Consider the following 25,529-nt stretch of genomic DNA (forward strand, 5'->3'; position numbering starts at 1 on the left):
TGCAGCGCAACGAGACTCAAGCTCCAAAAAAAAAGTCGGGCGGAGAGAAAAGTGAAATTTATTTTTGCCGTGTCTCGGAAGGCGGTCAAGGCGCTTGCTGATAAGCCCTTGATTTTATAGTTCGCAATTTATCTACTTACTACAAGCAATTGTTTGAATACGATCATTCAAGTGTGCATTTACTCGAATCATATACTAGTATAAAGTTCGTGACCAGCGCTCTGTTAGATCAGAACACCAAGATCTTCACACCCTTCTTCACCCCATAGCGCTCACGCAGTTCCGGCCGAGTAAGCAGCTTCAACAGCGGCATATGCGTGTCCTTCATGTCAAAGATGCCTCTTTGCTTCTGGTCAATGTGCGATCCATCAATGACAATGCGCTCCAGTTCCTCCAGGTTGAGAGTTCCTAGAAGATATTATCAGCATCTGTATATGTAACGAAGTGAGCTATCTACAGATAGCAAGCAAGAAAACTCACCAGACTCGATCAAATCTGAGATTCTGGTTGGGGTTCCAGCCCCGATACCAGACCGAGCACGTTGAAGGAACTGCTTCGCTTCCTCCAACTTGATGTGTTTCGCGAACAGCTTTCCTACAATGCTATCCTTGGTTTGGAAAGAGCGCAGTGCCCTATTAACCCCAATTGTCAGTCCCGGCTTCGATTCATTCCAGAAAAAAAGACTAAAAGTTGTCCACTTACCGTACAACATCAGCGGCTCGCATAGCAGCACCCGAAATAACTAGTGTATGAGGGGTGCCGTTCTTCTCGGACGACTTTGACAGGTCGGCACCTTTACTGAACGATTTGAGGAATTCGGGGAGTTGCTCGAGCTTTCGGCTGGAGGTGAAGGAAGAGGTATCGAGGAATGCGGAATCTATAGATTGGTTAATGTCTAGAACACTCCTCGACCTTGGCCGACAGAACAAGAGGAAGTATACATACCTGGAATCGAAAGATCACTCAGTTCAACAGCAGAAAGCTCTTTTTCGTGTCTTTTGGCTTTCTGCGCAAAGTGATCGCCCAACAACCGGCCGTCCATCTTGCCAATCGACTCGTCAATGCCGTCTTTGCGTGTTGACTGATGCTCATCGTGTTCCGCCTGCTTCTTTTTGTTCTTGTTCTTCTTCTGCTTCTTCTTGCTTGACCCCTCTGCGGGTGTGCCTGCTTCGGGCTTTTCTTGCTTGAGAGCAGCGTCGTCGGCTTGTCTCTTGCGCTTGTTTTGGAGCTTATTGGAAAGTCCTTGGGGGGCGTTTGTGTCAACCATTGTAAGAATAGCCAGTATGAACTCGGCAACAAAATCTTCCGAGTATTTTGAGCTTCAATTAGTAAATGCAAGTCTCGAAGACTTCATTGCGCAAAAAAAAAAGCCGGCTGATTCAGCCAATCTTATCGATAAGAAAGGGCCAATCATGCACTGGCCCGCAATTGTTGTTTCTAGACGCGACAAACATCGACATCCTGTAATTCACCGTTTGCCCAGCTGATCTGGGATTTTATTGTGGTGGGGATCCCTTATGTGGTCTATTATATTGTGCGTGATATAGTTGCACCTATCTTGCAGAAAAAAACAAGCCATGTCAACTTCTACACCCAACGCGCGTGGCCGTCGGTCACCATTTGGGACCGCTACCCCATCTGGGGAAACAACATTGACCGGAGTCAGTGCTACCCATCACCATTTGAGAGGCTATAAATTGATAACCGTATTATCTCCCTACAGCTTCAACGCCTTCCTATCCATACCCGATACCCTCTTACGCCAAGTCGACTTGTCACCGCAACCACCCCAGGCACCCAACGGTCCGCCTCTCGAGATACACCACGCCCTCGAGGCGTGGGTGCTCCAGCAACGCCACATGTAATCCGTGCCCGGCAACAACGAGCGGCGAATACCCCTGGTCGGGATCGCCGACGAAGCGGCAGAGTGCAGCGGGAGACTACATTCGATATTCTCAGAAACCTGGGCAAAGGTAAGAACTTCGCCACGTATCATTCGACATGAGAACTGAACTAAAATACTTGGGTTGTCCTAGCGCTCGCTCCTGTATCTCAACCTATCCGATCCTCGCCGCAGGAGAAGCCAGAGCCTATAGAGGAGCCAATTGATGAATTTGAACAGCTTGATAATGAGCCGGAAATCGAGCGACCACGGTTATCATTGCCTATTCAAGAGTCTGAGGAAGAAGGCGATGAAGTCAGTCCTGAAATGAACCCCCCGAGGATGTCTCTCGCCTTCGCAGAGGAGGATATGGATATGACTTACCGGTCTGTCGAATACCCTCGCGACGCTAGCGTCAGAGACCGGGACCGTTTATCTATGATGAGCCGAGCTACCGGAAGAATCAGTGGAGATTTCGACGAGACGAGATTAGAGAGCGATGATGCAGACGAAACTGGTATTGTGGGCGAGGATGATGAGGCAGAGGATACAATGATGAGTGGGGGCGACTTTGATCGAGGGTAAGAATACAAGAGTTGGATTTTCTATGTTACAAATAATGGCTAATATGACAAATAGGGGAGAGACGGAAGACCTGGGTCGCTTCCACTTTGATCTTAACTTTCCATCTCCTGCAGCTGCCCCGCTTGAATATCCCGCTGACGAAGATATGAACGATATGGAGGGTTTCGAACTGTCCACCGCGGAGCAACCCCAAGCTCCATCAGACGATGATGATGACGATGTTGGAGGTGATTTTGGGTTTGGACTCGAGTTCCCACCCGCAGCATCCCCCAGTGAGAGCCCCGGCATCGTTGGAGGTGGATTGCGAGATGAAGCTATCCCAGCCCAGGGAAAGCAAAAGAAGATTTCACGACATGGAATTCCTGTCCCAAACTTGCCTGCAGGTGTGGTAAAAAAGCTAGCGACTCGCTTCGCGCGTTCGGGGGCTGGATCAAAGGCAAAAATCAACAAGGCCACACTGGCCGCCATCGAGCAAGCGTCCTCTTGGTACTTTGAGCAAGCAAGCCAAGATTTGGCTGCGTATTCAAAGCATGCGGGACGGAAGACCATTGATGAGAGCGATGTCACCACATTGCTGAGGAGGTCAGTTTCAATGGAAGCCAACCAGCGCATGGGAGTAATTGCTGACTTGTTCCAGGCAACGCCATATTAACAAAACGACCACAGTGTTTTCCCTTGCCCAGAAGCATTTACCCAAAGAACTTCAGCAAGACATGAGATTGTCCATGCCTCCATGAATAACAAATTTCCCATGAAAAGTAACGCTTTCAACGCCAATGAATTATGCTAAGGTAAAGCTGGAATCCCACTAGATTACCAGTTTCGGTTCTGGCGAACTCGGCGCAGTGCCTCGTTGGGGTTCTTCCGTACAACCATCCACATCATGATGGTCGTGGCCAAAGACAGGCCATACCTGCAAAGTATGAGCGACAATCTCGAATGGGAGGGAAAAGCACAACGGATCTAACTTACCAGGTGAAGATGTATTGAGAATGGTTGTTTCTCAAATTCACCTCCGCGGCGCGGCCAATCGGGATACCCTTAGCCTCGCGATCACAAGACTCGAGGAAGTCAGGAACTAGAAACGCAAATCAATGTTAGCCATGAATGAGCAAGATTATTCAATATAGGCTCATTACCCATTGTCTGCTCAATCCAAACAGGCTGGCTCCCGCTCTTCTCTGCCATCTGATTGATATCCGGGAAGTAGAACTTGCCCTCGTCCGGCTTGTTATCCGGCGTGAACATGTTTTTCTTCCATGGCTCTCGTAGTAAACCTTCCACGGTCACCTCTCCATCCGGTACACCCAAAGGTCGGTCCTTTTGGTCCTTCAATTTCCTTGAGATCCAACCCCGGTTCACAAGTACGGTGCTCTGTCCCTCTCGCTCGAGGGGAGTCACTACGATGAACCCGTCCTCTCCTTCGTTCATGCGGGGGCCAACCAGCATTTCTTTGTCATGACGGAAATGGCCGGTAGCGTACACGCGGCGGTAGTCGAACTCTGAAATGGCATCCGGGTCGACTCGCGGCGGCAGTGGCAGAGGAGGTTTCACGAGACGGTCCTCGAATTTGGCCATTAATTTGGTTTTCCAGCCCAAACGCTGTACCTGCCATGTTCCCAGGATAAATGAGATTATAGGGATCAGAGCTATAGTGTAGAACAATACGTTAGTAATTATCTCTAAATATAGCATTTCCGAGGATATGTAGCATTGAACATTAACATACCCAAGATGATCAGACCAGGTCCATGTTTCTTATTAACACGCACAAGCCGCGCCGGGTGGTCTACAATATTCAGACCATCGGCCAGCTGGCGTGATTGAGAGATATGGCGGAATTGGTGTAGGCGGTATTTGGCGCAGAGGGAATTGATCTTGGATGGTACACGAGGGTTTCGAAGAGCGCGAGTCGGAGGCGTCCAGGCCCTCGCGGATGTCTTCTGCAAAGCAGAGAAGATTGGCCGCATGTTGACAGTTTAGAAACGCGAAGAATGCACTCTTAATTGACGTTCGGATGGGGTTGGAGTTGTCGTTTCTGCAAATGCGACGGCAGTTGGGAATTTCGGGATCGGTGACCGCCCAGGCTTCTCCTATCGACAACATTGTATACTTGTCACTCCGCACTGGCGCTTAGTCTTCACGGAATGCGATTATGACGATTTTCTACATCGGAGGTCTTCAGGAGGGAATTAGTGCTGCAGTAAGAGATGACAAAGTGGTTACTTGTTTTGTTAGAGGTCGCTGAATGTTCTCCCCGCATCGAATGACATGTTGCTGATCTTGGGACTTGAACATATAGATGACGAGGAGTTGAGCTCTGAATGGGAGGAGGACTATTTTGGTGATGCTGAGGTATATATACTCACTAAAATTGAATCTCGAACGGTATCTGATTCTCTACAGGTCGTACAAGCACTCCATGCCAACTCGATTGTATTGCGCTTGACAGCGGGTTCACAGGAAGCTGAACTCCTGGCCTCTTTCTCTCCGATCCAGAAGGTCCCGAGTGTTATCGTTATCAAGTGCGTTCAACCGTCCAAGGCCTTGTGGCAAGTCGATATTAGTTTGCTGACCGCGTTCTAGCAATGGCAAGAATCATTATATCGAGCCAGATATCACGAAGGATGACTTCCGCACTCGATTGATTACAGCTTTGAAAAAGGAACAGACAATTCGTCCTACACAGCAAGTACAAGGTAATGGTACACCTACAGCTTCAACAAATAATACGACGGTGTCAGTCGTGCCACAACCCCAGCGTGAGGCGCCATCCAATGCCAGCAATTCCACACAATCCGCAAAGAAAGCAAGTGAAATTACAATAAAGAAACAATCACCGATTGGACAAGTACCAAAGAAAGCTGCGGAACCTGCAAAGTCAACAAGCTCTACATCTCAAACATCATCCAAAGAAGCCAGCAATAAAGACTACAAAGGCAAAGCGCCGATGGGGTCTAAGAATCCCACTGCCAAAGGTGTCGTAAAGAGTGAACACCAAGAGCCAAAGACTATAGTTTCTCGGGGACCTCCAACCGAGTACCGGCTACAAGTGCGCCTGTTCGATGGAAGCTCCGTGCGGTCTAGCTTCGCACCCACCCAGAGCATCCGAAATGATGTACGAGCTTGGCTTGATGAAAAGATGGAAGGCGACAACCGACCCTACAACCTCAAACACATCTTAACCCCTTTCCCTAGCGAAACTCTTTCCGTCGCCCAAGAATCGCAAACCCTCCGCGACTTAAATCTCGGTTCCACTGCGAACCTCGTCATGATTCCTGTATCAACATATACGGAAGCCTATTCGGCAGCGGGTAGCTTGCCCGCCCGTAGTGTCTCTGCCATCTACAACTTGGCCTCTTCTGCTGCCAACACCGCAACGGGTTTTGTGGGTTCATTCCTTGGATATGGCCCAACGGCACCAGCAAGCGGTGCAACCACCTCTTCGGCCTCTTCGGCTACTGGCAACTCTCAGCGTCCTGGGACTACGGGACCCAATATTCGGACGCTGAGAGACCAGCAAGATGGACGTGGGGATAACCAGCTCTACAATGGGAACCAGGTATGTGATTATGCGAGATGAGAATATCTTGTCCGGGATTGGCTAATGTCTTTCTCAGTTGAATTTCGAGCCACGGAATAACGAGGATGACAAGGATAAATGAGTCCCAGCGGTATTACTTCGGTGTTCTTGCATTATTTATCTATGGCGTTGATAGATCTGATTAGCTCACCAGCCTCTCTATTTAACTATGACACTGCTATTATTCACATTTTGGTTACTGCAAAGTTGGCAGTCACAATAAGTGATCTTTTCCATGAAGCCTTTACTGGTCCTTTCCATCGTATTTGGTTTCTGATAGAGGTCCAAACAATCATCAGAGAACTACAAATATTGGAGTTCGTTAAATTCATGCATTCGAATTCTTGATTCAGTAGTCAGGTATATTGATCCCTTTATCGAGGAGAGGTGGTATAAAGTACAAAGAGGGGATATGGAAATGGCTATGCAAAAGAAAGATTGGCTCGGCTATGGAACAAGCCCATAAATCTGTGAACCCCATCACTTATTACGAAGAATGGTATCTGTCTTTCTGATCAAAAAGGGTCAAATTGGTATCAACCCCTTAGTAAGGCTTAGCGGCAGCCTGGCAAGCTTTCTGTGGTACGATTAGTATGTATTAAAAATGCAAAAAAAAAAAAAAACCGAAGTGTAAACATACCAGCTGGTCAAGGTACCAACCGCAGATGCTCAAGTTACCCTGGTTCTCATCCATGCAAGTGCGGAAGTTGCGGACGTCAACCTCACAAGCAGGGTTCTCGTACGAGGTCTGGGCAGCATTGCTCTGGTAGAGGCCGCTGTCCATACCCTGGAACTCAGAAGGGGCAGGAGCCTGCTGGGCCTCAGCGGGGGCGCTGGAGCCGCCGCCGAAGAAGCCACCGATGGCGTGGCCGATAGAGGAGCCGACGGCAACACCACTGCATCGGAATAAACCGTTAGCACATATTTCGGGAGAGTCGAATCCCAACCCGGGTCTTGTCGGGGAATGGATCGCAAAGCCGAATCTGGAACTTACGCTGCGGTCGAGGCCATCTGGCCGAAAAGTCCAGGGCCGGCGCTCTGCTGCTGCATGGGAGGAGCCTGGGCCTGAGGAGGTTGAGCGGCGGTCGAGTGAGGCTGCGACTGCTGCTGCGAAGGACCAGCCGCGGGCCGAGCAGGAGCGGCGGTAGGACGACGGGGAGCGCTGCGCGCAGGGGCGGGAGCAGAACGACGTTGACGAGCCATTTTGTTGTGTGTGGGTTTTTTTGGAGGAATTAGAAAGGGAGGTGAAGATATATGCAAGTTGGGATAAGTATACGGACTAGTGGAGAAAGAAGAAGCTAGAAGATGAGTAAGTTCGGCCATTGAGGCAAACTCCGATGCAAACCGTGGAGTTTTCTGGACGTTGATTGGCTGACTTCGGTCACGTGGATCGGACATCACGGTGCCGATTGCCCGGAGCGGAGTCAGCAACGGGGATACTACGGGAATTACTAGCATGTGCTATTAAAAGAGCAAATTATGTCATAGGAAGGACCAGTCGGTTTCATCTGCTTGTTTGTGCATAGAGTATATCGCGGAGCTTGTTGCAGCTCCCATTCCGAAAGGGTATCTTGATTCATGGAGACATACAAGTCTCGTACATAGTAAACAGAGCCACTCATTGTGGTCTCAAAATGGCCGAGACATCCATCTGAAGGAAGCTCATGGCCGGGCATGCTTGGCAAATCGATTGCTAGATTCGACAATGCATAACGTGTCGACAGAATTCCGGTAGTGGTGAGGCATAGCCAATAATATGCTTTGGGAATGCCCGGCAGTCCGTTCTTAGGGTTCGAGGCGCAAGCCGGTCCGTACTGAATTCTCACTAAGATCGGGGTGCAATGCACTGCACTCATTGCGCTTTTCGGGCCTTCCGAGCCTCCTCCTTCTTCAGCCGTCGCTCCTTCTTCTTTTCTTTCATTGCTGCCGTGTTGATTTTCCTCTCCTTCTTTGCCTTGCTGTCTTCCAATTTGTGTTCTCCTTTGGATTTCTTTTGGCTATCCTTCTCGGTCTTTTCGGTGTGGTTTGTGTCAACCCGGGGCTCTGCTGCTGTTGCAAGGTCGACGCCCCCTTCAGAATCGTCATCGTCAGAATCGGGTTGCCCGTTCGTCGCCTCAATGCTCTTGAGGGCAAACATGGCTGCTTTGAGCTGGGCACGGGCTCGCTCTTTAGCCTGCTTTTCTGCCCGTTCTAAGTCATACTTATCATTGCCAGCCTGTGAAAATTTGATTAATCGCCATTCTATACAATATAATAGGTTAGTACTTACAAGGCCGTGTTTGATGAATCTGCTCGCAGCTCCCTTATCAAGGGTCATGGGGCGTTCCTCAGGCTCGGTCTCCAGTGCCTTGATCTTTTCAAAGTACTGCTTCACACGAGTCAGTTCCCGGAACACTGGGTGTTGCTTCGCATCCACGCCATGAAGCCGCAGATAAGCTGTCAAATTTCATCAGTAAGAGTAAAATTGTAAAATTTGTAGTGTGACGTACAGAAGATTAACGATTCTAGTGTGTAGGTGATCAACACGTGAAGTTTTGCTTTGTCCATAACAGGCAATTTGTTTGAGTTTTTGAGAAGTGTGCTGGTCAAAAGAGGCTGGAGAACAGCCTCCAAGTCATCGACATTATCATCCAGCTGCTCAAGCAGCGGTAGTAGGTCCGTTGGATCCATGACAGTGAGATGTGATGTAGATGAGAAATTGCTTGATCTAAAAAAAATAGGACGGATTCAACTGGGCGGTGAGGGGAGCGGTGTGGATTCTGGACCGATCATCATCTGCGCAACTAAGATCGCTGAGAACTCGTGCATATCCAACAATTGGTTGATTGTTACGAGATAGGCCTTGGTGGACATACCAGTGGCTGGGCTCTTGCCTATTTGACAATATCCATGACATAAGGATCGATACCTCACCAAACCCATCGCTCTAACCTCCTCCCCGTCGACAAACACATACTTGCAACTCAATCGGATATCCCGGGGAGTTTTTCCTCAACACTCTCATAATGCAGTCGACATTTCGGTCTCGAACTTTGTGGCGAACCGGCATTCTTGGTACATGTGTTCGGTCCCGGTTCCAGGTCTATGGTGTGCCAAACACACGATTTATCTCAACATGGAAGGAAGAGTTGCATGAGGTCAACCAGGATACGAAAGCCCCTCTATCAGGACGAGTTCACATCCTCGGAATGGGTAATCTAGGTTGCTTCTTTGCTCATTCTTTAGCCACGAGACGGTCACCGCCGCCCATCACAATATGCTTGCACAATGACTATCTCTACCAGGCCTTTGTCCGGAAAAGGGGACAAATTTCTGTCAGCACACATGGCCTTGACGATGTCAGAACGGGATTTGATGTTGAAACGGTGGACGAAGAAGGCAGATGGTATACAATGCCGCCTGTTGACAACCGGCCCTCGCCATTCAATCCCCAGTCTCCGCCGGATAGTGGTCCTATCGAGTGTCTAATTATTTGCACCAAGGCGCATCACACGGAGCTTGCCATTAAAGATATCAGTCACCGCTTGACTAAAGATTCGACCATTTGTCTTGTTCATAATGGCATGGGTGTGCTCGATTCTATCAATCAAAATGTTTTCCCCGATCCCAACAATCGACCACATTACATCCAGGCAGTCTTCAGCCATGGTCTGGGTAGGAACGACTCGTTCAAGATTTCGCATTTGGGAGTTGGGACCACAATCCTTAGCCCAGTTGGAGATCCAAGCATCCCTCCCACAAACCCGGAAGCTGACCAGACGTGGGCGCCGTCCACAAAATATCTTCTGCGCCTCTTGACTCTCACTCCGCCATTGGTCGCTGTGGCTGATACACCGGCAGGTCTGTTACAATACCAACTTGAAAAATTGGCAGTGAACTGCGTCATCAATCCCCTGACTGCACTGAGTGACTGTACCAATGGCGAGATCTTGTACTCGTTCAGCTTTACCCGTGTCATGCGGCTGCTACTCTTTGAGATCTCCGCCGTGATTTGTGCTCTTCCTGAATTACAAGGTATCCCGGGCATCGAAGATCGCTTCTCCCCAGAACGCCTGCGTCGTTTGGTCGTGAACATCGCGAGCAACACGGCCAAGAATCACAGTTCAATGCAGCAAGATATCAACCAAAGGAGATTGACAGAAATTGAATACTTCAACGGATGGATTGTACGTCGCGGTGAAGAACTGGGTATCAAATGCGCACTCAACTACATGATCAAGCATTTAGTCGCTGCCAAAGCAGCTACCCATCGGAGCCGAGAAGCTGGCGCGATTCCCCTCGATCTCGACAATGTCATCTCTACCAACGAACCTCCCATTTAACTGCTCCGGACTGCCTTCTTCTGTCAAGTCCTTACTCTACCTTGGCTCCTTGTCATATCGCTGTGTGTGAGCAGGTCAAAGGATTTAACAACAATCTAAATTATTTGCGGGGACTCTATACAGAGACAGTTTTGGCCGCATGATCGCAGAGCTCTTTGATCTGCTTCAACCGTCTCAGCAGCATCTCCGCTTTTGAACGATGTGCTTGCACTGTGGTGTCGAGTTCCATGGTCTTCTGCAGCGCAGTTATAGTTGCATCTGCCTCTGCCGCATATGTCTGAATCCACCTCTTGATTGTGGCCTCGGATCGGCTCTCGTCCAAACCCTCCGATTGGCCTTCAAGAACATGGTTCCGCCAATCCTTCTCCTTCATATAACTCAGACATGCAGCGACCTCTGTGCGGTAACAGGGTCCGTGTGGAGTGACTTGGTAGTTACTAGCGCTGTGTCAGTGGAGGACTGTATATATTGCGTAGAGAATGCGCATTGTCATGTAAAATATCAATCAAACCACATACCCATGATACTGATTCAGCCACAACTCCTCTTGCTGCTCAGCAGTTTGAATGTCCCGGAAAACAATATCATCAAGATAGATCGAATCTGCTTCATTCACATCGAGGAAGAAGCCATCTATAGAAAGGGGAGGGATGAAGTCAGCACGCCGAAGGAAAAAGAATAACAACACTTTCTCACATTCTGCTAGTAAAGTATCATTCGGATGACTACCATAGTTCATGAACACTTCCTCGCCCTCCTCATAATCTTTCGTAGCGCGAAATTCATATACACTCTCATCGAATCTGACATCCCGCTGTTTCCATCTAGTGTTAGCTTTATCAGTAGTATGGAATTCAGACGAAGTACGTACAGCAACATCCGCATGATTGAAGTAATCAGCAAATGGCACCAGCCCCATCGCATCATTAGGGTCTTCCGGCGTTTCCTGGCCCTCTCCAATCCAATAGAAGCTCCTCGTATTCACGATCAGCCAGTTGTAGGAGAATGTCTCCCAGTTGGTCTCCGGGAAAACAGAAATGACGTCCGTCCATGCTTTGCGCAGGCGCTGGGCCTGCTGCGAAAGAATGTTCTGGTGATCTGAGCTGTATTTCCTCGTTTTATGGCCTGGCTGTAGAGTATTCCAGAGACCTGAAATGGACGGCGGGAGAAGACTTGGCTGCTTCGAGTCTGTCGAGGAGTCGTCCTTGCTGTTGGGTAACTGCGGTCCTCCCAGGACGGTTGGCCAGAGGATCGGCATGCTGTCTTCGAAGTCTTTTCGGCTGGGCCATGAATTGCGCCATTGGTCGTATTTTGATAGTTCATCTGGTGCAGCGTGTGTGAGATACGCTGCTAGAAGTGCTTGTACGGCAATGTCTTCTGGGAGTTTGTCGATAAAGGCGGAAGGGATATCTTCGGCCCTGAGCATCAACTGTGTCGGCACTTGGAGGACAATTTCTCCTTTCTAAACATATACTTAGTGAGCAAATTTCAAATGAGAAGTAGATATAGATTCGAAGGCTCATAGTCATACTTTAATGTTCCGAGTGGCCATCATTCCCAACCCACGTCCTTGAAACCGGGCTGGGGTCACCGAGTTGATATCTATGCCATTGGAGATTGCCCATTCAGTGAAGGCCTCATGCTCTTCTCCGGGCCACCATTCTGGCTTCATATTGGCTTCTTGGCAGATTTTGAGATGCTTCCTCCAGTCAGCATATACTACAAGACAGGGATTGAGTTGGAGAGATATACAATTGTTAGAACACACCTTCAGAGTAGTCTGTTCTATTATCTCCTGTTCCTTCAAACCAATAGCCTAGAAAGAATATTTAGTAGTCTCAATGGGCGTCGATGTGTGTCTGAAATTCACTCTACACTGTGGAGCAGAAGGTTATCGATAAAGGCGTTATCGCGAACTACGGCAGGGCACGACGACCACTCGTGCCGTCCCTGCCGATCTGATAATCGTACCACTTCGGCTTTCACTTCAGCTTTCGTCCCAGACGATGCACAAGTTCCTTTAGCTTTGGGATTCATAATGTCAGTACTTGGGAGGCGTGGAGCAATTGAGCTTCGAGCCTTGGCTACCAGCCCAAATCTATCAGCTGCAAGCACTTTACGGCCCTTTTCCGTGCTGAACCGCCCACCACCAAACTACCCCGGCCATGTCCCATTGACCACTATTGAACGCGGTGCTCTTGCTATAGGCTCGGCAATTGGATCCCTTATCAACCCTAGAAGAGCGGGTGCGTGGATATAATTTCCTACATAACTGGAATAGAATCTTGGATCACGATCTAATATGGTACTCTATAGATCTCATTGCGGCCTTGGGCGAAGCCACCGCCACACCATTCTTCATATATCGACTACGCGATGCTATGCTCTCAGATCCAACAGGGCGCCGCATTCTCCGCGATCGTCCCCGCATCACCTCCGAGACCCTCAAAATGACCTATCTCCGCACCCTCCCCGAGAACTCCGTCGGCCGGACATACGCTAAATGGCTAGATCGCGAGGGCGTATCCCCCGACACCCGAGATAACGTCCAGTATATCGACAATGAAGAATGTGCATACGTCATGCAGCGATACCGCGAGTGCCATGACTTCTACCACGCAGTGACGGGTCTACCTATTTTTGTAGAGGGCGAGCTCGCTCTCAAGGCGCTGGAGTTCTTGAATACACTTTTGCCGATGACGGGGCTGAGTCTATTTGCCTTTGTACGGATGAAGCCCGCCGAGAAAGAGCGGTTCCTCTCGTTACATCTCCCGTGGGCTATTCGCAGTGGGCTGGGGAGTAAGGAGCTTATCAATGTTTATTGGGAGGAGGTGTTGGAGAAGGATGTGGACGAGCTTAGAGCTGAGCTGAATATTGAGCGTCCGCCGGATCTAAGAGAGATTCGGAAGATGATTCGGCAGCAGCAGAAGCGGGAAAAAGAGAGACAGCAGCAGGCTTCGAACTGAGCTGGGTTGCGTCCTGTCGGGGCGATGAAATCTCGAATATAGGGAGAGATGTATGATTATTGAATCGTTGTAGACCATATCACCGATGCGCAGATGCGCAAATGCGAGGCTGATTGCCTTGAATTCAACCCAGCTGCAAATGTAGAAGAAAGGACCATAACGCCTGGAGTAGATTTTCCCAGTGGCCACGAGCGGATAGCAAGAGAGGTATCCGAATGCAATACACAAAAGGGCCATAGGCACAAGTGATCATCGATCACATTTTATGCGACCCTTACAGGTCCAAGAGATCATCATCGTCATCCCATCCACCTTTGCGGCGAGAAATGACAATTTTGTGCTCCTCCTCTTCTTTTCGCTGGTTCTCTGCAACAGCCCCTAGCAGCTCCTTAAGTTGTGCCTCTGTTACCTTGGACCGTAACTGTCCAGACTGGGCGAGCATGATGAGGCGGTTCTCGATATCGGTTGCGCGCGACTCCTTAACGAGACGGATACGGCCTAGGCGATCGGCAGCGTCGGGGTCGAGGATTTGTGTCAGGATCGAAGCGCGTTGCTCGGCTGGAATGAATCAAGATGGGTTAGATGCGGAAATATAAGGACGTCATCGAATGGTCTAAAGGGACATACCCTCGGCTTGTCTAGTTGGGTTCATTAGCATACAGCATCTTCTTGCGACTTATTCCAACACTTACCTCCTCTGCTGTGCCTGCTCACCACCATCCTGACCGGCTGGACCACCTCCACGTCCTCCTTGTTGCTGGAGTTGCGCGAGACGAGCTCGGCGGATCTGTTTCTCTCTTAGTACCGGAGCCGGAGGATGCAGACCTCTCACATGCTATGGTGCAAGACTGACCTCTTCTAGCTCTGCGTCTGCCATGGTGGATATTCAAATCAAGTGAGGGGCTTGGAGTGATCAAGTGATGAGGAATCAAGGATTAATTCGGTGTACCCCACTTGGGCTCGCCTGAGTACGGAGGGGTGGGACGACCATACTTCAATGTTCTCTGGGGTGGTTTTGAGATAGTTATACAACAATTTGCTAATATATTTACTGGCAGAAATAGGAATTGAATACTGAATGTCATGGTGGTCATAATTCTACGACTTGTATATGTTCAACTACCGTCTATATATTTAGTATAGTTGTCTTCAACTTCACCCTCTATAGTAGATAATTATAAATTTAAACGCCACAAAAGATAATAATATTAAATAGAGATACGTAGAAATAAGCAGTGAATAACAACAGAATCATTCAACACTATCTACATCGTCGAGTACATATATTCAATGTCCCCTGGGTTCGGAGTAAGTCTCCTATTGTACCCCGTACCTGGGGAATTAATTACACGTGGGACTGGAATGTTTTAAATTCCTCCGTACAACTACGCCTATTTGTACATAACCATTAGTCTATTTCTCTAATTGGCTGGCTTAATGGCCTAATATCTTACTATATTCGCGTGGTCAACGCTATCCGGCATGTTGTGCGTGATAAGACCTTGAAGAGTACTTTTGTAGACGCGTATCACACAGCCAGCCACTAACAACACGGTAAATTGGGATCCATTCTACTGCGCCTTGAGGGGCAAATCTCAGGAAAAAAAAAGCAAAAGGCTTCAGGGTTAGCTCCAAATAAATCCCCCGGGGGCTATCAGACGCGCCCGGGGTGTCCGTCGTTCCGTCTCCCGGTGGCAATGCTGGATTTACCCTCACGGTGGCCTTCCCCTCACGCCCATTTTATATTTCATATTCATATACAAGTCTTCACTCCCTGTACAAGTGCATACGACGTAAGCAGTCGATCTTTCAATCTTTCAATAAGCCCACCCGTGCTCGGTCCACGGGTTCATATCCGGGTGACTAAGCTTCGATTCGCCCTCGCGCTGCAACCCTGACTTCCTCGACATCCTCAACAGGCTGATATTTCCGATCAGACCTGTTTGTGGCGATTCAATCCTTTTCTTCACTTTCAAACACATTCCTTTCTGTTGTGTCTTCAGCCGTCCGACTCTCCTCACTCCGAATTCCGGATTCCGCTATCTTTTACCCTATCACGTACCCCCGTGGACTTACTCGCACGCGCGAACTTTCGATTCTAAAACCTGTCTTTTTGGTGTGGATGGCGTGGATAGCATCTTGTCTACCAAAGCTTTTCTGGACGTGATCTCGATTATTGATCTTGATCTGGCGACGAGCGATCCATTTCTTCCCTTACATCCCGAACGCCTTCTACGTCACTCACCATGGCCGAGTAAGTATCCATCAAGATTTCCGCGACTTCAATTATTGACGCTTTAGGTGGGGCAGTTTAATTGCCTTTCAGACCTCGCATCATAGCTTCTTCTCCCCATCCAAAATGATCTCGCGCAACTCCCATAAGAGGTCGCTCTCCTCCGAGCACCGGTCCTTATCTCCTGACCGAACCGTCACGAAAGCCAAGTCCACCACCAATCTCTCCGAGATCGCCGCTGCCAATGCAGCACAAAACTCCGGATATTACGAAAGCAGTTTTAGCACATTGCAAGACCCGCGATTGCTGATCGGGTCGGAGGTCTCGCATTCGACGTCATCGTCTCACCACCCGGATCTGAGCAACGAAGTAGCGGCATTGTCTGTGAAATTGATCCAGGCTATCAACAACCAAACAAACCTTGACGATAATCTGGTCGCTACTCGGCAAGAGCTAGAGCTGGCTCAGGGCAAAATTCAAGCTCTGGAGTACCAGAACGAGAAATATCGGCGAGATATTGATAACCAAGTCTATATAAAGAAGGTCGACTCTGATCGCGAAATTTCGCAATTACGAGATGCATTAGCAGAAGAAACGACCTTGCGTCTCGCCGCTGAAAAGGGCAGGAAAAATATTGAGCAAGAAGTGGAAACTCTCACTGCGGCTCTTTTTGAAGAAGCCAATAAGGTCGGTAATCTCCTTTAACGTATGCATTTTGTACTAAATTCTAACGTTACTTTAGATGGTAGCTTCGGCTAAAATTGACCGAGAGGCGGTGGAAAAGAAGAATGAGCAGTTGCGTTCACAAGTCAAAGATACCGAGTTGCTCCTGGCATCGCACCAAGACCAGCTTGCCGAGCTCAAGTCTGTCATGCAAACGATGAATCTTCACAAAGATGACATGGAAGGACGTCCCGCTAACAGTCCATCGTCTCCGGACGAGTCACAAGCGCAAGGTTCTAACCAAGACACTGAGTTTGAACCCGTTCCTATATTGATTGGCAACCCGGAGGAGTTTACCCCGGGTCCTTCCTCTAGCTTCCCTCATCTCCTCCGCATGGTATGTCGCGCGGATTTGCAGGCTTATGAGGATTTCCGCGATTTGCTGGTACTCTCTCGGAGCTCAAAACCTCCCAGTCGTGCTGCTAGTGGGTCATATGGAGGCCTCAACGTGATGGGCCTGGCAAGCTTTGCGAGTGGAGGGTCTCCATCGTCGACCTCATCACCTACCAAAGGGTTTAGCTACTCCCCTAATGGGAGCATATCTTCCACAACGGGTTCGGGATTTTCCTTGAAGGAAACTCGCTTCTACAAGCGGGTGCTTATGGAGGATATCGAACCTACATTGCGACTAGATCTAGCGCCGGGGATTTCTTGGTTGACGCGGCGTACCGTTCTAAGTGGTATCTGCGAAGGCAGTCTCGTCGTCGAGCCAATGCCCACATCAGCTCAGAAATTCGAGTTCCCCTGCTCTGTCTGTGGTGAACGCAGACCCGGCACGTCTAATGCGAGAACCCATCGTTTCCGAACGTCAGACAGCGAGACTGCTCAAAGGTACTCACTTTGCATTCTCTGCTTAGAAAGAGTGCGCTCATGTTGCGAGTTCACTGGCTACTTGCGTCTCATCCTTGATGGACATCTTCGGGCTGGGGATACCGAAGAAGAAAAGGAAATCTGGGATGAGACTATCCGTCTCAGAGAGAGGATGTTCTGGTCCCGCGTCGGAGGAGGCATCATTCCATTGGGCAATCGCCCAAGCGAACCGGAGGTGCCGGCCAGCACAGAGCCTAATACTGGCGTCCAAGACGATGCCGACCAGTATCTCTATCCTGTGGACGTTACTTATCTCGAGCCCAGGACAGAAAAAGTACCCGTTGCTGATCAAATCGCGCCGGAAACACCAGTTAGAGCATCCACTACTGATCATATAACCCCCCCTGATCTTTCTCGACCTCAAAGCCCTATGTATGACAGGGATGATGCTGCTTCTTTGGATGACTTGCAACGCAAGCGACTTTCTATTGATTCAGCAGCAAGCGTTTATGAAGAAGCCAGCACTGACGTGGATGCCAATACCACGGCACCTGCCCCCAACGAACCCTCGATTATTCAGAGTCGAGAGACAGACACAGACATCGCCAAACCCAATGGTTTGAGCGACTCTTTACCTCGGTTGATCACAAGCGATCAACACGAGTGAGACGACTACACGTTTTACACAGCGTTTAATGATCCGCTTAATGTCTTCACCCTTCACTACACCCCTTGACATTGCGTTCTTCGGTCACTTAATTTTCTTCTATTTCCTCCAGGTCGTTGATAAGACCTGCCTTTTGGAAATGCTGCTTCTGCTTCTGCTTCTGCTTCTACTTCTACTTCTACTTCTGCTTCTGCTTCTACTTTTACCTCTACCTTTAATGACCCTTTGGGTTACACCTTGATAATGTTCCTCATCCGTTCTGGCTTTTTGGGCATCCTTCTCTTCATTTTCGGCAGCATGGCCTACTGTATTATTATCAACTTTTCGCTTCCAACCATGTATACATAATTATGCGTTTTGCTTTCCCCCTTTCCCTTTTTTTTTGCGGACATTTGGACCAGGTGCGGCATTGTGGATTTTCACTGTTTCTGTTCTTTTTTCTCTTTTTTCTCCTTTTTTTCTGTGCCCACTTTTGATTCGCGGCAATGCTGGTTTCGGGACCCATTGGTGGAAGTTCGGTGATAAATGATAGACGATTTGAATCAAATTGCATACAAAGTCATATATTCTCTTGGAATAATACACGTAGAAGATGCGAGTAACGCATGCCAATTCCAGTCACTAATGCCTAGAATCATCACTACTTCATACGGAAATAGACGGATCCAAGTACTAAATAGGAGAACAGCATGGACTAGACAAAGATGTTTCATGAGGTTAAGAATAAAAAAGCGCTATTGTACACAAATAGGAAAAAAGAAGCTCATCATCCAGATTCCATCCCTCCCAAACTCCACAAATGGCAGAAAAGATAGCCTTCGAAATAGAAAACCCGCGAAAACCTCAATGCGAACGAGAACATCCCGTCTGAACTGTACGTAGCCGGGGAGGATATCATTTCTTGGCAAGCTGGTGAATGTGTCTGATCTGGTCTTCGATATTCATGCTCTGGGGGTTGGGAGTGGCGTTCGGGTTCTGTGGGCCAGCCGAGGCATCGAGACCCGTAGACAGACGCTTGCGGCGAGCTTCCTCCTCGGGGTCGAGGGGAGCAGGGTCGAAGACGTCGCTGCGCTGGCTGGCAAGACGCTTGAGGTTGTTGACCACGTCGACGGTGGACAGATTGGTGGTGGCACTGCGGGCTTCGGCCTTGGCACGCTGTTCTTTCCAGCGCGGGTCGAGCAGCTCGATACGGATGTGCTCGTCCAGCTCGTTGGAGGGCACTTTTTGGTTGCAGTAAGGGCAGATCCCCATCTGGGCTTGTTGACGGCGGGCCTGAGCGCGGGGCACGTAGTCTGAGCGGATGCGCATTGGCTGTTGGCCTGCGGGGGCTTGGGCTGCTGCCTGGGCGGCGGCGGCTTGGTCGCGCGCCTGAGTCCGCTCGCGGATGCGCTGGTCTTCGGCAGGGTTGGTGAACTGACCGGCTGCGGGGTAGGGGCCTGCAGGGTAGGGCGCGACTGCGGGCTGGGGGGCGGGCTGAGGGACGGGCATTGGTGCTGGTCGAACTGGGTAGGCGTTGTAGTAGACGGGTTCGTCAAGGCCATTGGGCATCGCTTCATCGATACGGAGTGCGTTGAGGGAAAAGGACGCTCTCTGCTCGAGGGAGGCGGACTGCAGGTCATTGGCGGAGGTCGGCGGTGGCAAGTCTGCGTGGTTGTCGTGCTCGGTGAATTCAATAGTCTCGACCACGACGAAGTCATGCCAGTCGATCTGGGCGTACTCAATGCGTTCCTGTTCACTTTGCTGTTCCTTCTCTTGCTTCTGTTGACGTTGGTATTTCACCCATTCTGCGCGCTGCTTAGCGCGCTCCATGACGTGGAATTTGTTCTTTGCACTTTGTTGCAGCTCTTCGATTCTCTTCGTGGCTGAAGTCACGTCGTCGATACCCTCGTCGCGAAGCAAGATAGTGTATTGGTCGACCAAACGCGTGAAGAATTGGTAGAGACTATGCTGTGGGCGCAAGAAGTCGAACTGGGAATTTCTGGCCTCGCGCTGCGCCAGCGCGGTCATGAATGACTTCCCCCGCTTCGCGACAAACATCGCTGTGAGCTTCACCACCTCCAAATCCTGCGCATTGATAATAGGCATGCGCGCAGAGAAGTGGAACGGGGATGGTTCAGGTGGTCCTTTGGGCTTTTCGGGTTCCGCAGCGGCGACAGCCTCGCCAGCTCGTGCTGGTCCGACTCGACCTGCTCTGTACTCGGCGATATACCATTGATAGTATGGCTCGTAGGCATCTCCAGCATTCAGGAAAGAGAATTTGTAGTTGTTCCTTTCCCTCTCGCGGATACGGTCTTCGAAGACACCTTTATGGCGAACGACATAGCTTGCTGTGGTCTCGATGGCTTTGCGAATATCCTTGGGAGGAAGAACCATACCCTCTGGAGGCTTGATAACCCCCTCAGACCCCTCAGGGCGAGGTGTAGTTCCATTGGATGGCTCCATGGTGAATGGCAAGGATATGAAGAGATAGAGGTCTCGCCAGTAGGAAAGCAAATGATGGATCCACCATTTCACCGCCGTAAAGAGTGGCATTTTGACGGCGGTGGGAGTTTTGGCGGTGTGTGTTGTGGCGGGGATTAGATTGTGGCGTGGGCTGTGGGATTGTGGCGGGTGCCTCCCGTGCACGCGGCCATGTTCCTGTGTTCTGCATTTGTCCACGGGAATGTTTACTTTCTCTTTTTTATAGTCAATTGATTTCTAGATCATCTTATATACATGTAGATATCTAAAAGTATGGTATTTCAAATCTACATGCGACTGGCGTACTCTGTAGAGCCCGTTAAAACACTAGGGGCTAAAAACTAAGGGGCTCACATGTTGTCCTCCACAGCCGCCGTTGATCTGGCCTCAAGGCGGAACTGCACACTGCACGCTTTCGTCCATCTGCGTTCACTCCAGTTCTTGATTCTCAACTTTGTTTTTTCTTTCTTACTCTCTCTTCAACAGCCAATTTTCTTTAGTCTTTTACTTCTTCCCTGTCATGGGGCCTTTTTCCTCATTATTACACGATCATTAATTGGTGTGCTGTTTGAAGCTATTGAACGGTTGACAGCTCGAGGTCGAACATAGCTCCCGATAGCATCCACTCGTCCATCGAACCCTGAGAAACCTCTCATTGACAATTCAAACTATAACTCAACTACACGCAATCCTCATATCGTTTCTCCTCGACAGTCCGACTTCGATTCCTACTCCCGCGCCGTTCTCCTGAACCGCTGACGTCGTATCGAAACAATATGGGCCAGAAAGCGCAAGACACGCTGGCCGTGCGGCCACAGAGCCGTGGTAGGCGCTCGCCCAGTCGGTCGCCTAAGCCCAAGAACCGCAAGCCTTTGGCGGTGCCTCAGACGTATGCCTCGGAAGGAGTGAAGAACAATGACATCTTCAAACTCCCCGGCTCGGACTATAGACTTATTGTACTGGTAACTCTGATCGCCGCAGCTGTTCGCCTATTCAGAATCTATCAGCCCACCAGCGTGGTCTTCGATGAAGTCCAGTACGTTCCGCCCAAGCTTGTGTTTTCAATCGGAATAAAAACAAACAGAGACTAATGATTACGCGTGAACAGCTTCGGTGGATTTGCTTCCAAATATATCAAGGGAAAATTCTTCATGGACGTGCACCCCCCGCTAGCTAAACTGCTGCTTACGCTGGCTGGTTGGTTGGCTGGGTTCGACGGAAACTTCGACTTCAAGGATATTGGCAAGGATTATTTGGAGCCCGGTGTTCCTTATGTGGCCATGCGCATGCTTCCAGCTATTCTGGGTGTCCTGACTGTCCCATTGATGTTCCTCACCCTCAAAGTTACCGGGTGCCGAACTTCAACTTCAGTCCTAGGTGCTGGTCTTGTTATCTTTGACAACGCTTTGGTCACTCAGTCCCGTCTGATTCTGCTCGACTCCCCACTGATTTTCTTTACCGCTCTGACAGCTTTGGCCTTCAGCTGCTTCACCAACCAACAAGAGCTTGGACCGGCCTATGCCTTCCGTGGCCCGTGGTGGTTCTGGCTCGTGTGTACCGGTCTTTCTCTTGGCGCAACCCTGAGCGTGAAGTGGGTTGGCCTCTTCACTATGGCTTGGGTTGGATCTCTCACGGCTCTCCAGTTGTGGGTACTGTTGGGCGATTCTAAAAATGTCACACCGGTATGGGTTTCCAAATTCAGATCAAGCCGTGTTCTATGCTAACAGTAGGATTCTTACAGCGTCTGTGGTTCAAGCATTTCTTCTCTCGGGTATTCTGTCTCATTGTCATTCCTCTCGGTTTCTACATGGCCATGTTTGCCATCCACTTTACATGCTTGGTTAACCCCGGAGAAGGTGACGGCTTCATGTCATCGGAATTCCAGGCAACTTTGAACTCAAAGTCTATGCAAGATGTTCCCGCAGATGTCTCATTTGGATCCCGGGTCAGCCTCCGCCACCTGAACACACAGGGCGGCTACCTGCACTCCCACCCTCATATGTACCCAACAGGTAGCAAGCAGCAGCAGATCACGCTCTACCCCCACAAGGATGAGAACAACGAGTTCCTCCTGGAGAACTCGACTCAGCCTCTAGGACCCTATGGAGAGGTCGAGGGCCCATTCGCCTGGGATAACCTGACTGCTCCTGGTTTCATTGAGGATGGTTCGATTATCAGACTTTACCATGTGATCACTCACCGAAGAATTCACTCGCATGACGAGCGCCCTCCGGTGACCGAGGCCGACTGGCAGTATGAGGTCTCTGCCTATGGATACGAAGGCTTCCCTGGTGATGCCAACGACTTATGGAGGGTTGAGATTGTGAAGTCCATGTCCGAGACCCCCGAGTCTAAGAAGCGCTTGCGGACTATTCAGTCCAAGTTCAAGTTGGTGCACGTCATGACTGGTTGTGTCCTGTTCTCCCACAAGGTCAAGCTTCCGGACTGGGGATACGAGCAGCAGGAAGTGACTTGCGCCAAGGGTGGTACTCTTCCCAATAGCATTTGGTATATTGAGTCCAACCAGCATCCCGCTATGGCCCCGGACGCCGAGCGAGTGAACTACCGGAATCCCGGATTCTTGGGCAAGTTCTGGGAATTGCAGAAGGTCATGTGGACCACGAACGCAGGCTTAGTTGAGTCCCATGCCTGGGATTCTCGTCCGCCCTCCTGGCCTACCCTCCTTCGTGGCATCAACTTCTGGGGCAAAGACAACCGCCAAATTTACCTCCTCGGAAACCCTCTTATCTGGTGGTCGACCACTCTGGCTATCGGAATCTATTTCGTCTTCAAGGCTCTCTCCATTGTTCGGTGGCAACGAAGTTGTGATGACTACAAGCACACTTCGTTCAAGCGCTTTGACTACGAGGTTGGCACCAGCGTTTTGGGTTGGTTCTTCCACTATTTCCCATTCTACCTCATGGCCCGCCAGCTCTTCTTGCATCACTACCTCCCTGCCCTTTACTTCGCCATTATGGTCTTTTGCCAAGAATTTGACTTCCTTACAAACCGCATTAAGAGCCTGGGGCTTGCGTCGAAGCCCTTGATCGGAAAGGCTCTGATGGCAGTCTTCCTGGGACTTAGCGTTGTTGTATTCACGCTCTACGCCCCACTCGTGTATGGTAACCCCTGGACTAGGGATGCCTGCAATCAGGTGAAGCTGCTTGGATCCTGGGATTTCGACTGTAACACATTCCACACCGACGTAAGTGTTCCGGAATGGAAACCTCCTCGACGAGGTTATTGAACGAATCGACGAGATCACGACTGACATAGGCCTTTCGAACTCCACTAGTTGAGCCAGTACATCACTCAGTACGTGCCGAGCCTATCCCCCGTGGCTGCCTCTACAACCGCAGCTCAAGCACCACCCCCACCGCCACCAGTCCAGGCTCAAGAGCCTGCGCCTGCGCCTGCAGGTGAGGCTGTTCAAGAATCAGACCCAGCGGCCGTCACCGCGCCCAAGCTTAAGGGCTCTGTGGCGCGCGTTGAGTACCGCGACCAAAACGGCAAAGTTCTTGACGAGAACCTTGTAGCCTCGCTCCGAGCAGAAGGTAAAGTCAAGTTCGAGACTCGCTATGAGGCTGGTCATCCTCTGGAGAATGCCCATGAGGTTCCTATCGTCGATGGCCAGCTCGCTCCCCCGCACCCGGATGTGCAGGGCCAGAATCCCGAGACTGCCAGCGCGCCCGAAGACATCGTGCCCCCTGAGAGCCCCGCATCTGTGGCCGATGGTAACGAGCGCTCCGTCGAGCAGCCAAGCTCCATGGAAGCCAAACCTGCCAGCGAGGGCAATGATGCGACTAGCTAGTGGCCGGAAGATAAAATGTAAGAGGAGAGTGGATTCTGCCATGTATAATGAGACTCCATAGAGTACTTGTCCATTTCTCTAGTCAATGTTAGCTTTTTTTTAGTGTTGCCACAATTGACAGTAATAATTTTTGCTATATAAAATAATATTAAAGGTAGTCAGTTAGCTGGCCAATCTCAGCGCTTGTAGCTCTGGTTTGTCAGGTATGGTTCTAGATTGCTAATTCAACCTTGTAACCAAGCCAGCAGGATACGGATCTAACGGAAGAAAGAGACATATTCCCAATTGACTCTTTATCTGAATACGGATACTATGCACAAATCTCTTGCTATCCAAATGGCAAGTTCACGCAGCCCTCTCCTCTCCCCGGTCTTAGTGTACAGCAGCCGGCCGCGGGAAGCAGCGGTTCGCTTCATTCGACTTCTTAAGGCACTTCTTGTGGCTAATCAATAGCCGTTTAGTAGTCCCACTCCTCCTTGCCGTACTTGTTGAACCGCTCGTGGAGGTCCTATTAGAAAGAAGCTAATGTCAGCATTTACTACCAAAACAGCAACGCGATCACACATGACACTTTCAACAAGTTCTGAAGTGATCCAACCAACGTATGGCATAAATAAGAAGTATCAGCGAATTCATACCTCGGGCAGGGTGACATTGGGAACAATGACAGTGTTCATGGCGCTGGGGGCAGCACGGAGGGGCTGGTTCTTGTCGCCGTGGGGGTGGTACTGGTACTTGTAGACCTTGCCATCCTCGGACTGGCCCTGCCAGGGCATGGCACTCTCGCCAATGCGAACGTTGCTCTCAGAGGTCACGGAGGTGGGCTTGCGGCCGAAGTACCTATATTATCGCAAATACCGAACTGATTAGCGACCGTGGTGATTATTGTATGTGTATGCGCCATTGAGAGTGATAGGTAGGTGAGGTAAACCCCAAAAGAGGTGCCGACGTCACAGTGGCGGAAATGGGGCGACCCAGGGACGAGGCATTGTAGGGCAATTTCGGGAGGGATGCTCACCATCCGGCAATCAGGAAAGCACCAGACATGACACCGAGAAGGACCTAGAAGTACAGCAGTTAGGACGAAAGATCGAGCATGGTTCAATGGCTCCGTGGGATCCGTACGTAGAGCTCGGGATCACGCTTGCCGGCCTTTTCGAGGTTGCCCTCCTCGACCTTGGCGGAGCTGAAGCGGCGCGGGGGAGCGCGGAGGAGGGACTGGCGGGTCAGAGCCCGGCGGGTAGCCAGAGCAGCAATTGAGGACATGGTTGCAGCAATTCGAGCGTGCGTTGGAAGGATAATTCGTGGGCAGAGAACTGGAGACGGGATAGTGGGAGAGAATCATGAACGTCGAATGATGTTGCCGGAATATCAGGTGACGCTGAGTCAGCACCGGTTCAAGCAATATGGGTCACGACTTTCGAGCTTCCTGTTGGTTGATATTCTATGGTTCAAGTTATCTGACTTGCTGACGCATAAACGATCAT

At 50.0% G+C, this 25,529-nt stretch overlaps 14 protein-coding genes across 14 annotated transcripts; 6 read left to right on the forward strand and 8 right to left on the reverse strand.

The window, feature by feature from the left end:
• Positions 1-229: 229 nt before the first annotated feature.
• LCP9604111_6821 (uncharacterized protein) lies at positions 230-1,267 on the reverse strand (the record flags this gene model as incomplete). The annotated part of the gene is made up of 4 exons (XM_039074785.1): positions 230-408; positions 481-632; positions 703-877; positions 946-1,267. 4 exons carry the CDS (start codon positions 1,265-1,267, stop codon positions 230-232), a joined length of 828 nt encoding a protein of 275 aa, XP_038927122.1.
• A 310-nt stretch (positions 1,268-1,577) lies between these two features.
• On the forward strand, positions 1,578-3,119 carry LCP9604111_6822 (uncharacterized protein; the record flags this gene model as incomplete). The annotated part of the gene is made up of 4 exons (XM_039074786.1): positions 1,578-1,661; positions 1,724-1,973; positions 2,037-2,463; positions 2,522-3,119. 4 exons carry the CDS (start codon positions 1,578-1,580, stop codon positions 3,117-3,119), a joined length of 1,359 nt encoding a protein of 452 aa, XP_038927123.1.
• A 161-nt stretch (positions 3,120-3,280) lies between these two features.
• LCP9604111_6823 (cytochrome oxidase assembly protein SHY1) lies at positions 3,281-4,437 on the reverse strand (the record flags this gene model as incomplete). The annotated part of the gene is made up of 4 exons (XM_039074787.1): positions 3,281-3,380; positions 3,440-3,545; positions 3,607-4,116; positions 4,197-4,437. 4 exons carry the CDS (start codon positions 4,435-4,437, stop codon positions 3,281-3,283), a joined length of 957 nt encoding a protein of 318 aa, XP_038927124.1.
• Positions 4,438-4,622: 185 nt separating this feature from the next.
• LCP9604111_6824 (UBX domain-containing protein) lies at positions 4,623-6,132 on the forward strand (the record flags this gene model as incomplete). Its single annotated transcript, XM_039074788.1, has 5 exons — positions 4,623-4,707; positions 4,770-4,822; positions 4,874-4,992; positions 5,054-6,029; positions 6,088-6,132. 5 exons carry the CDS (start codon positions 4,623-4,625, stop codon positions 6,130-6,132), a joined length of 1,278 nt encoding a protein of 425 aa, XP_038927125.1.
• Positions 6,133-6,594: 462 nt separating this feature from the next.
• Positions 6,595-7,253, reverse strand: LCP9604111_6825 (coiled-coil-helix-coiled-coil-helix domain-containing protein; the record flags this gene model as incomplete). The annotated part of the gene is made up of 3 exons (XM_039074789.1): positions 6,595-6,627; positions 6,691-6,946; positions 7,045-7,253. 3 exons carry the CDS (start codon positions 7,251-7,253, stop codon positions 6,595-6,597), a joined length of 498 nt encoding a protein of 165 aa, XP_038927126.1.
• A 649-nt stretch (positions 7,254-7,902) lies between these two features.
• Positions 7,903-8,720, reverse strand: LCP9604111_6826 (Sas10/Utp3/C1D family protein; the record flags this gene model as incomplete). Its single annotated transcript, XM_039074790.1, has 3 exons — positions 7,903-8,265; positions 8,320-8,486; positions 8,540-8,720. 3 exons carry the CDS (start codon positions 8,718-8,720, stop codon positions 7,903-7,905), a joined length of 711 nt encoding a protein of 236 aa, XP_038927127.1.
• A 335-nt stretch (positions 8,721-9,055) lies between these two features.
• On the forward strand, positions 9,056-10,372 carry LCP9604111_6827 (ketopantoate reductase family protein; the record flags this gene model as incomplete). Its single annotated transcript, XM_039074791.1, has 1 exon — positions 9,056-10,372. The coding sequence occupies one exon, from the start codon at positions 9,056-9,058 to the stop codon at positions 10,370-10,372; it is 1,317 nt and encodes a 438-aa protein (XP_038927128.1).
• Positions 10,373-10,487: 115 nt separating this feature from the next.
• On the reverse strand, positions 10,488-12,044 carry LCP9604111_6828 (uncharacterized protein; the record flags this gene model as incomplete). Its single annotated transcript, XM_039074792.1, has 5 exons — positions 10,488-10,809; positions 10,891-11,005; positions 11,069-11,186; positions 11,244-11,834; positions 11,904-12,044. 5 exons carry the CDS (start codon positions 12,042-12,044, stop codon positions 10,488-10,490), a joined length of 1,287 nt encoding a protein of 428 aa, XP_038927129.1.
• A 366-nt stretch (positions 12,045-12,410) lies between these two features.
• coq4 (ubiquinone biosynthesis protein COQ4) lies at positions 12,411-13,338 on the forward strand (the record flags this gene model as incomplete). Its single annotated transcript, XM_039074793.1, has 2 exons — positions 12,411-12,618; positions 12,689-13,338. 2 exons carry the CDS (start codon positions 12,411-12,413, stop codon positions 13,336-13,338), a joined length of 858 nt encoding a protein of 285 aa, XP_038927130.1.
• Positions 13,339-13,612: 274 nt separating this feature from the next.
• LCP9604111_6830 (DNA-binding protein) lies at positions 13,613-14,215 on the reverse strand (the record flags this gene model as incomplete). The annotated part of the gene is made up of 4 exons (XM_039074795.1): positions 13,613-13,896; positions 13,966-13,976; positions 14,031-14,125; positions 14,192-14,215. 4 exons carry the CDS (start codon positions 14,213-14,215, stop codon positions 13,613-13,615), a joined length of 414 nt encoding a protein of 137 aa, XP_038927131.1.
• Positions 14,216-15,584: 1,369 nt separating this feature from the next.
• LCP9604111_6831 (guanine nucleotide exchange factor SEC2) lies at positions 15,585-17,771 on the forward strand (the record flags this gene model as incomplete). The annotated part of the gene is made up of 3 exons (XM_039074796.1): positions 15,585-15,592; positions 15,649-16,258; positions 16,314-17,771. The coding sequence occupies 3 exons, from the start codon at positions 15,585-15,587 to the stop codon at positions 17,769-17,771; spliced, it is 2,076 nt and encodes a 691-aa protein (XP_038927132.1).
• An 894-nt stretch (positions 17,772-18,665) lies between these two features.
• On the reverse strand, positions 18,666-20,213 carry LCP9604111_6832 (SURP domain-containing protein; the record flags this gene model as incomplete). The annotated part of the gene is made up of 1 exon (XM_039074797.1): positions 18,666-20,213. The coding sequence occupies one exon, from the start codon at positions 20,211-20,213 to the stop codon at positions 18,666-18,668; it is 1,548 nt and encodes a 515-aa protein (XP_038927133.1).
• Positions 20,214-21,007: 794 nt separating this feature from the next.
• Positions 21,008-24,042, forward strand: pmt1 (protein mannosyltransferase 1; the record flags this gene model as incomplete). Its single annotated transcript, XM_039074798.1, has 4 exons — positions 21,008-21,267; positions 21,340-21,913; positions 21,973-23,436; positions 23,527-24,042. The coding sequence occupies 4 exons, from the start codon at positions 21,008-21,010 to the stop codon at positions 24,040-24,042; spliced, it is 2,814 nt and encodes a 937-aa protein (XP_038927134.1).
• A 457-nt stretch (positions 24,043-24,499) lies between these two features.
• On the reverse strand, positions 24,500-25,308 carry LCP9604111_6834 (uncharacterized protein; the record flags this gene model as incomplete). The annotated part of the gene is made up of 4 exons (XM_039074799.1): positions 24,500-24,550; positions 24,681-24,882; positions 25,061-25,104; positions 25,168-25,308. 4 exons carry the CDS (start codon positions 25,306-25,308, stop codon positions 24,500-24,502), a joined length of 438 nt encoding a protein of 145 aa, XP_038927135.1.
• Between the last annotated feature and the right edge of the window lie 221 nt (positions 25,309-25,529).

Source organism: Penicillium roqueforti (assembly GCF_015533775.1).
Source record: "Penicillium roqueforti strain LCP96 04111 chromosome Unknown scaffold_19, whole genome shotgun sequence".
Lineage (NCBI taxonomy): Eukaryota > Fungi > Ascomycota > Eurotiomycetes > Eurotiales > Aspergillaceae > Penicillium > Penicillium roqueforti.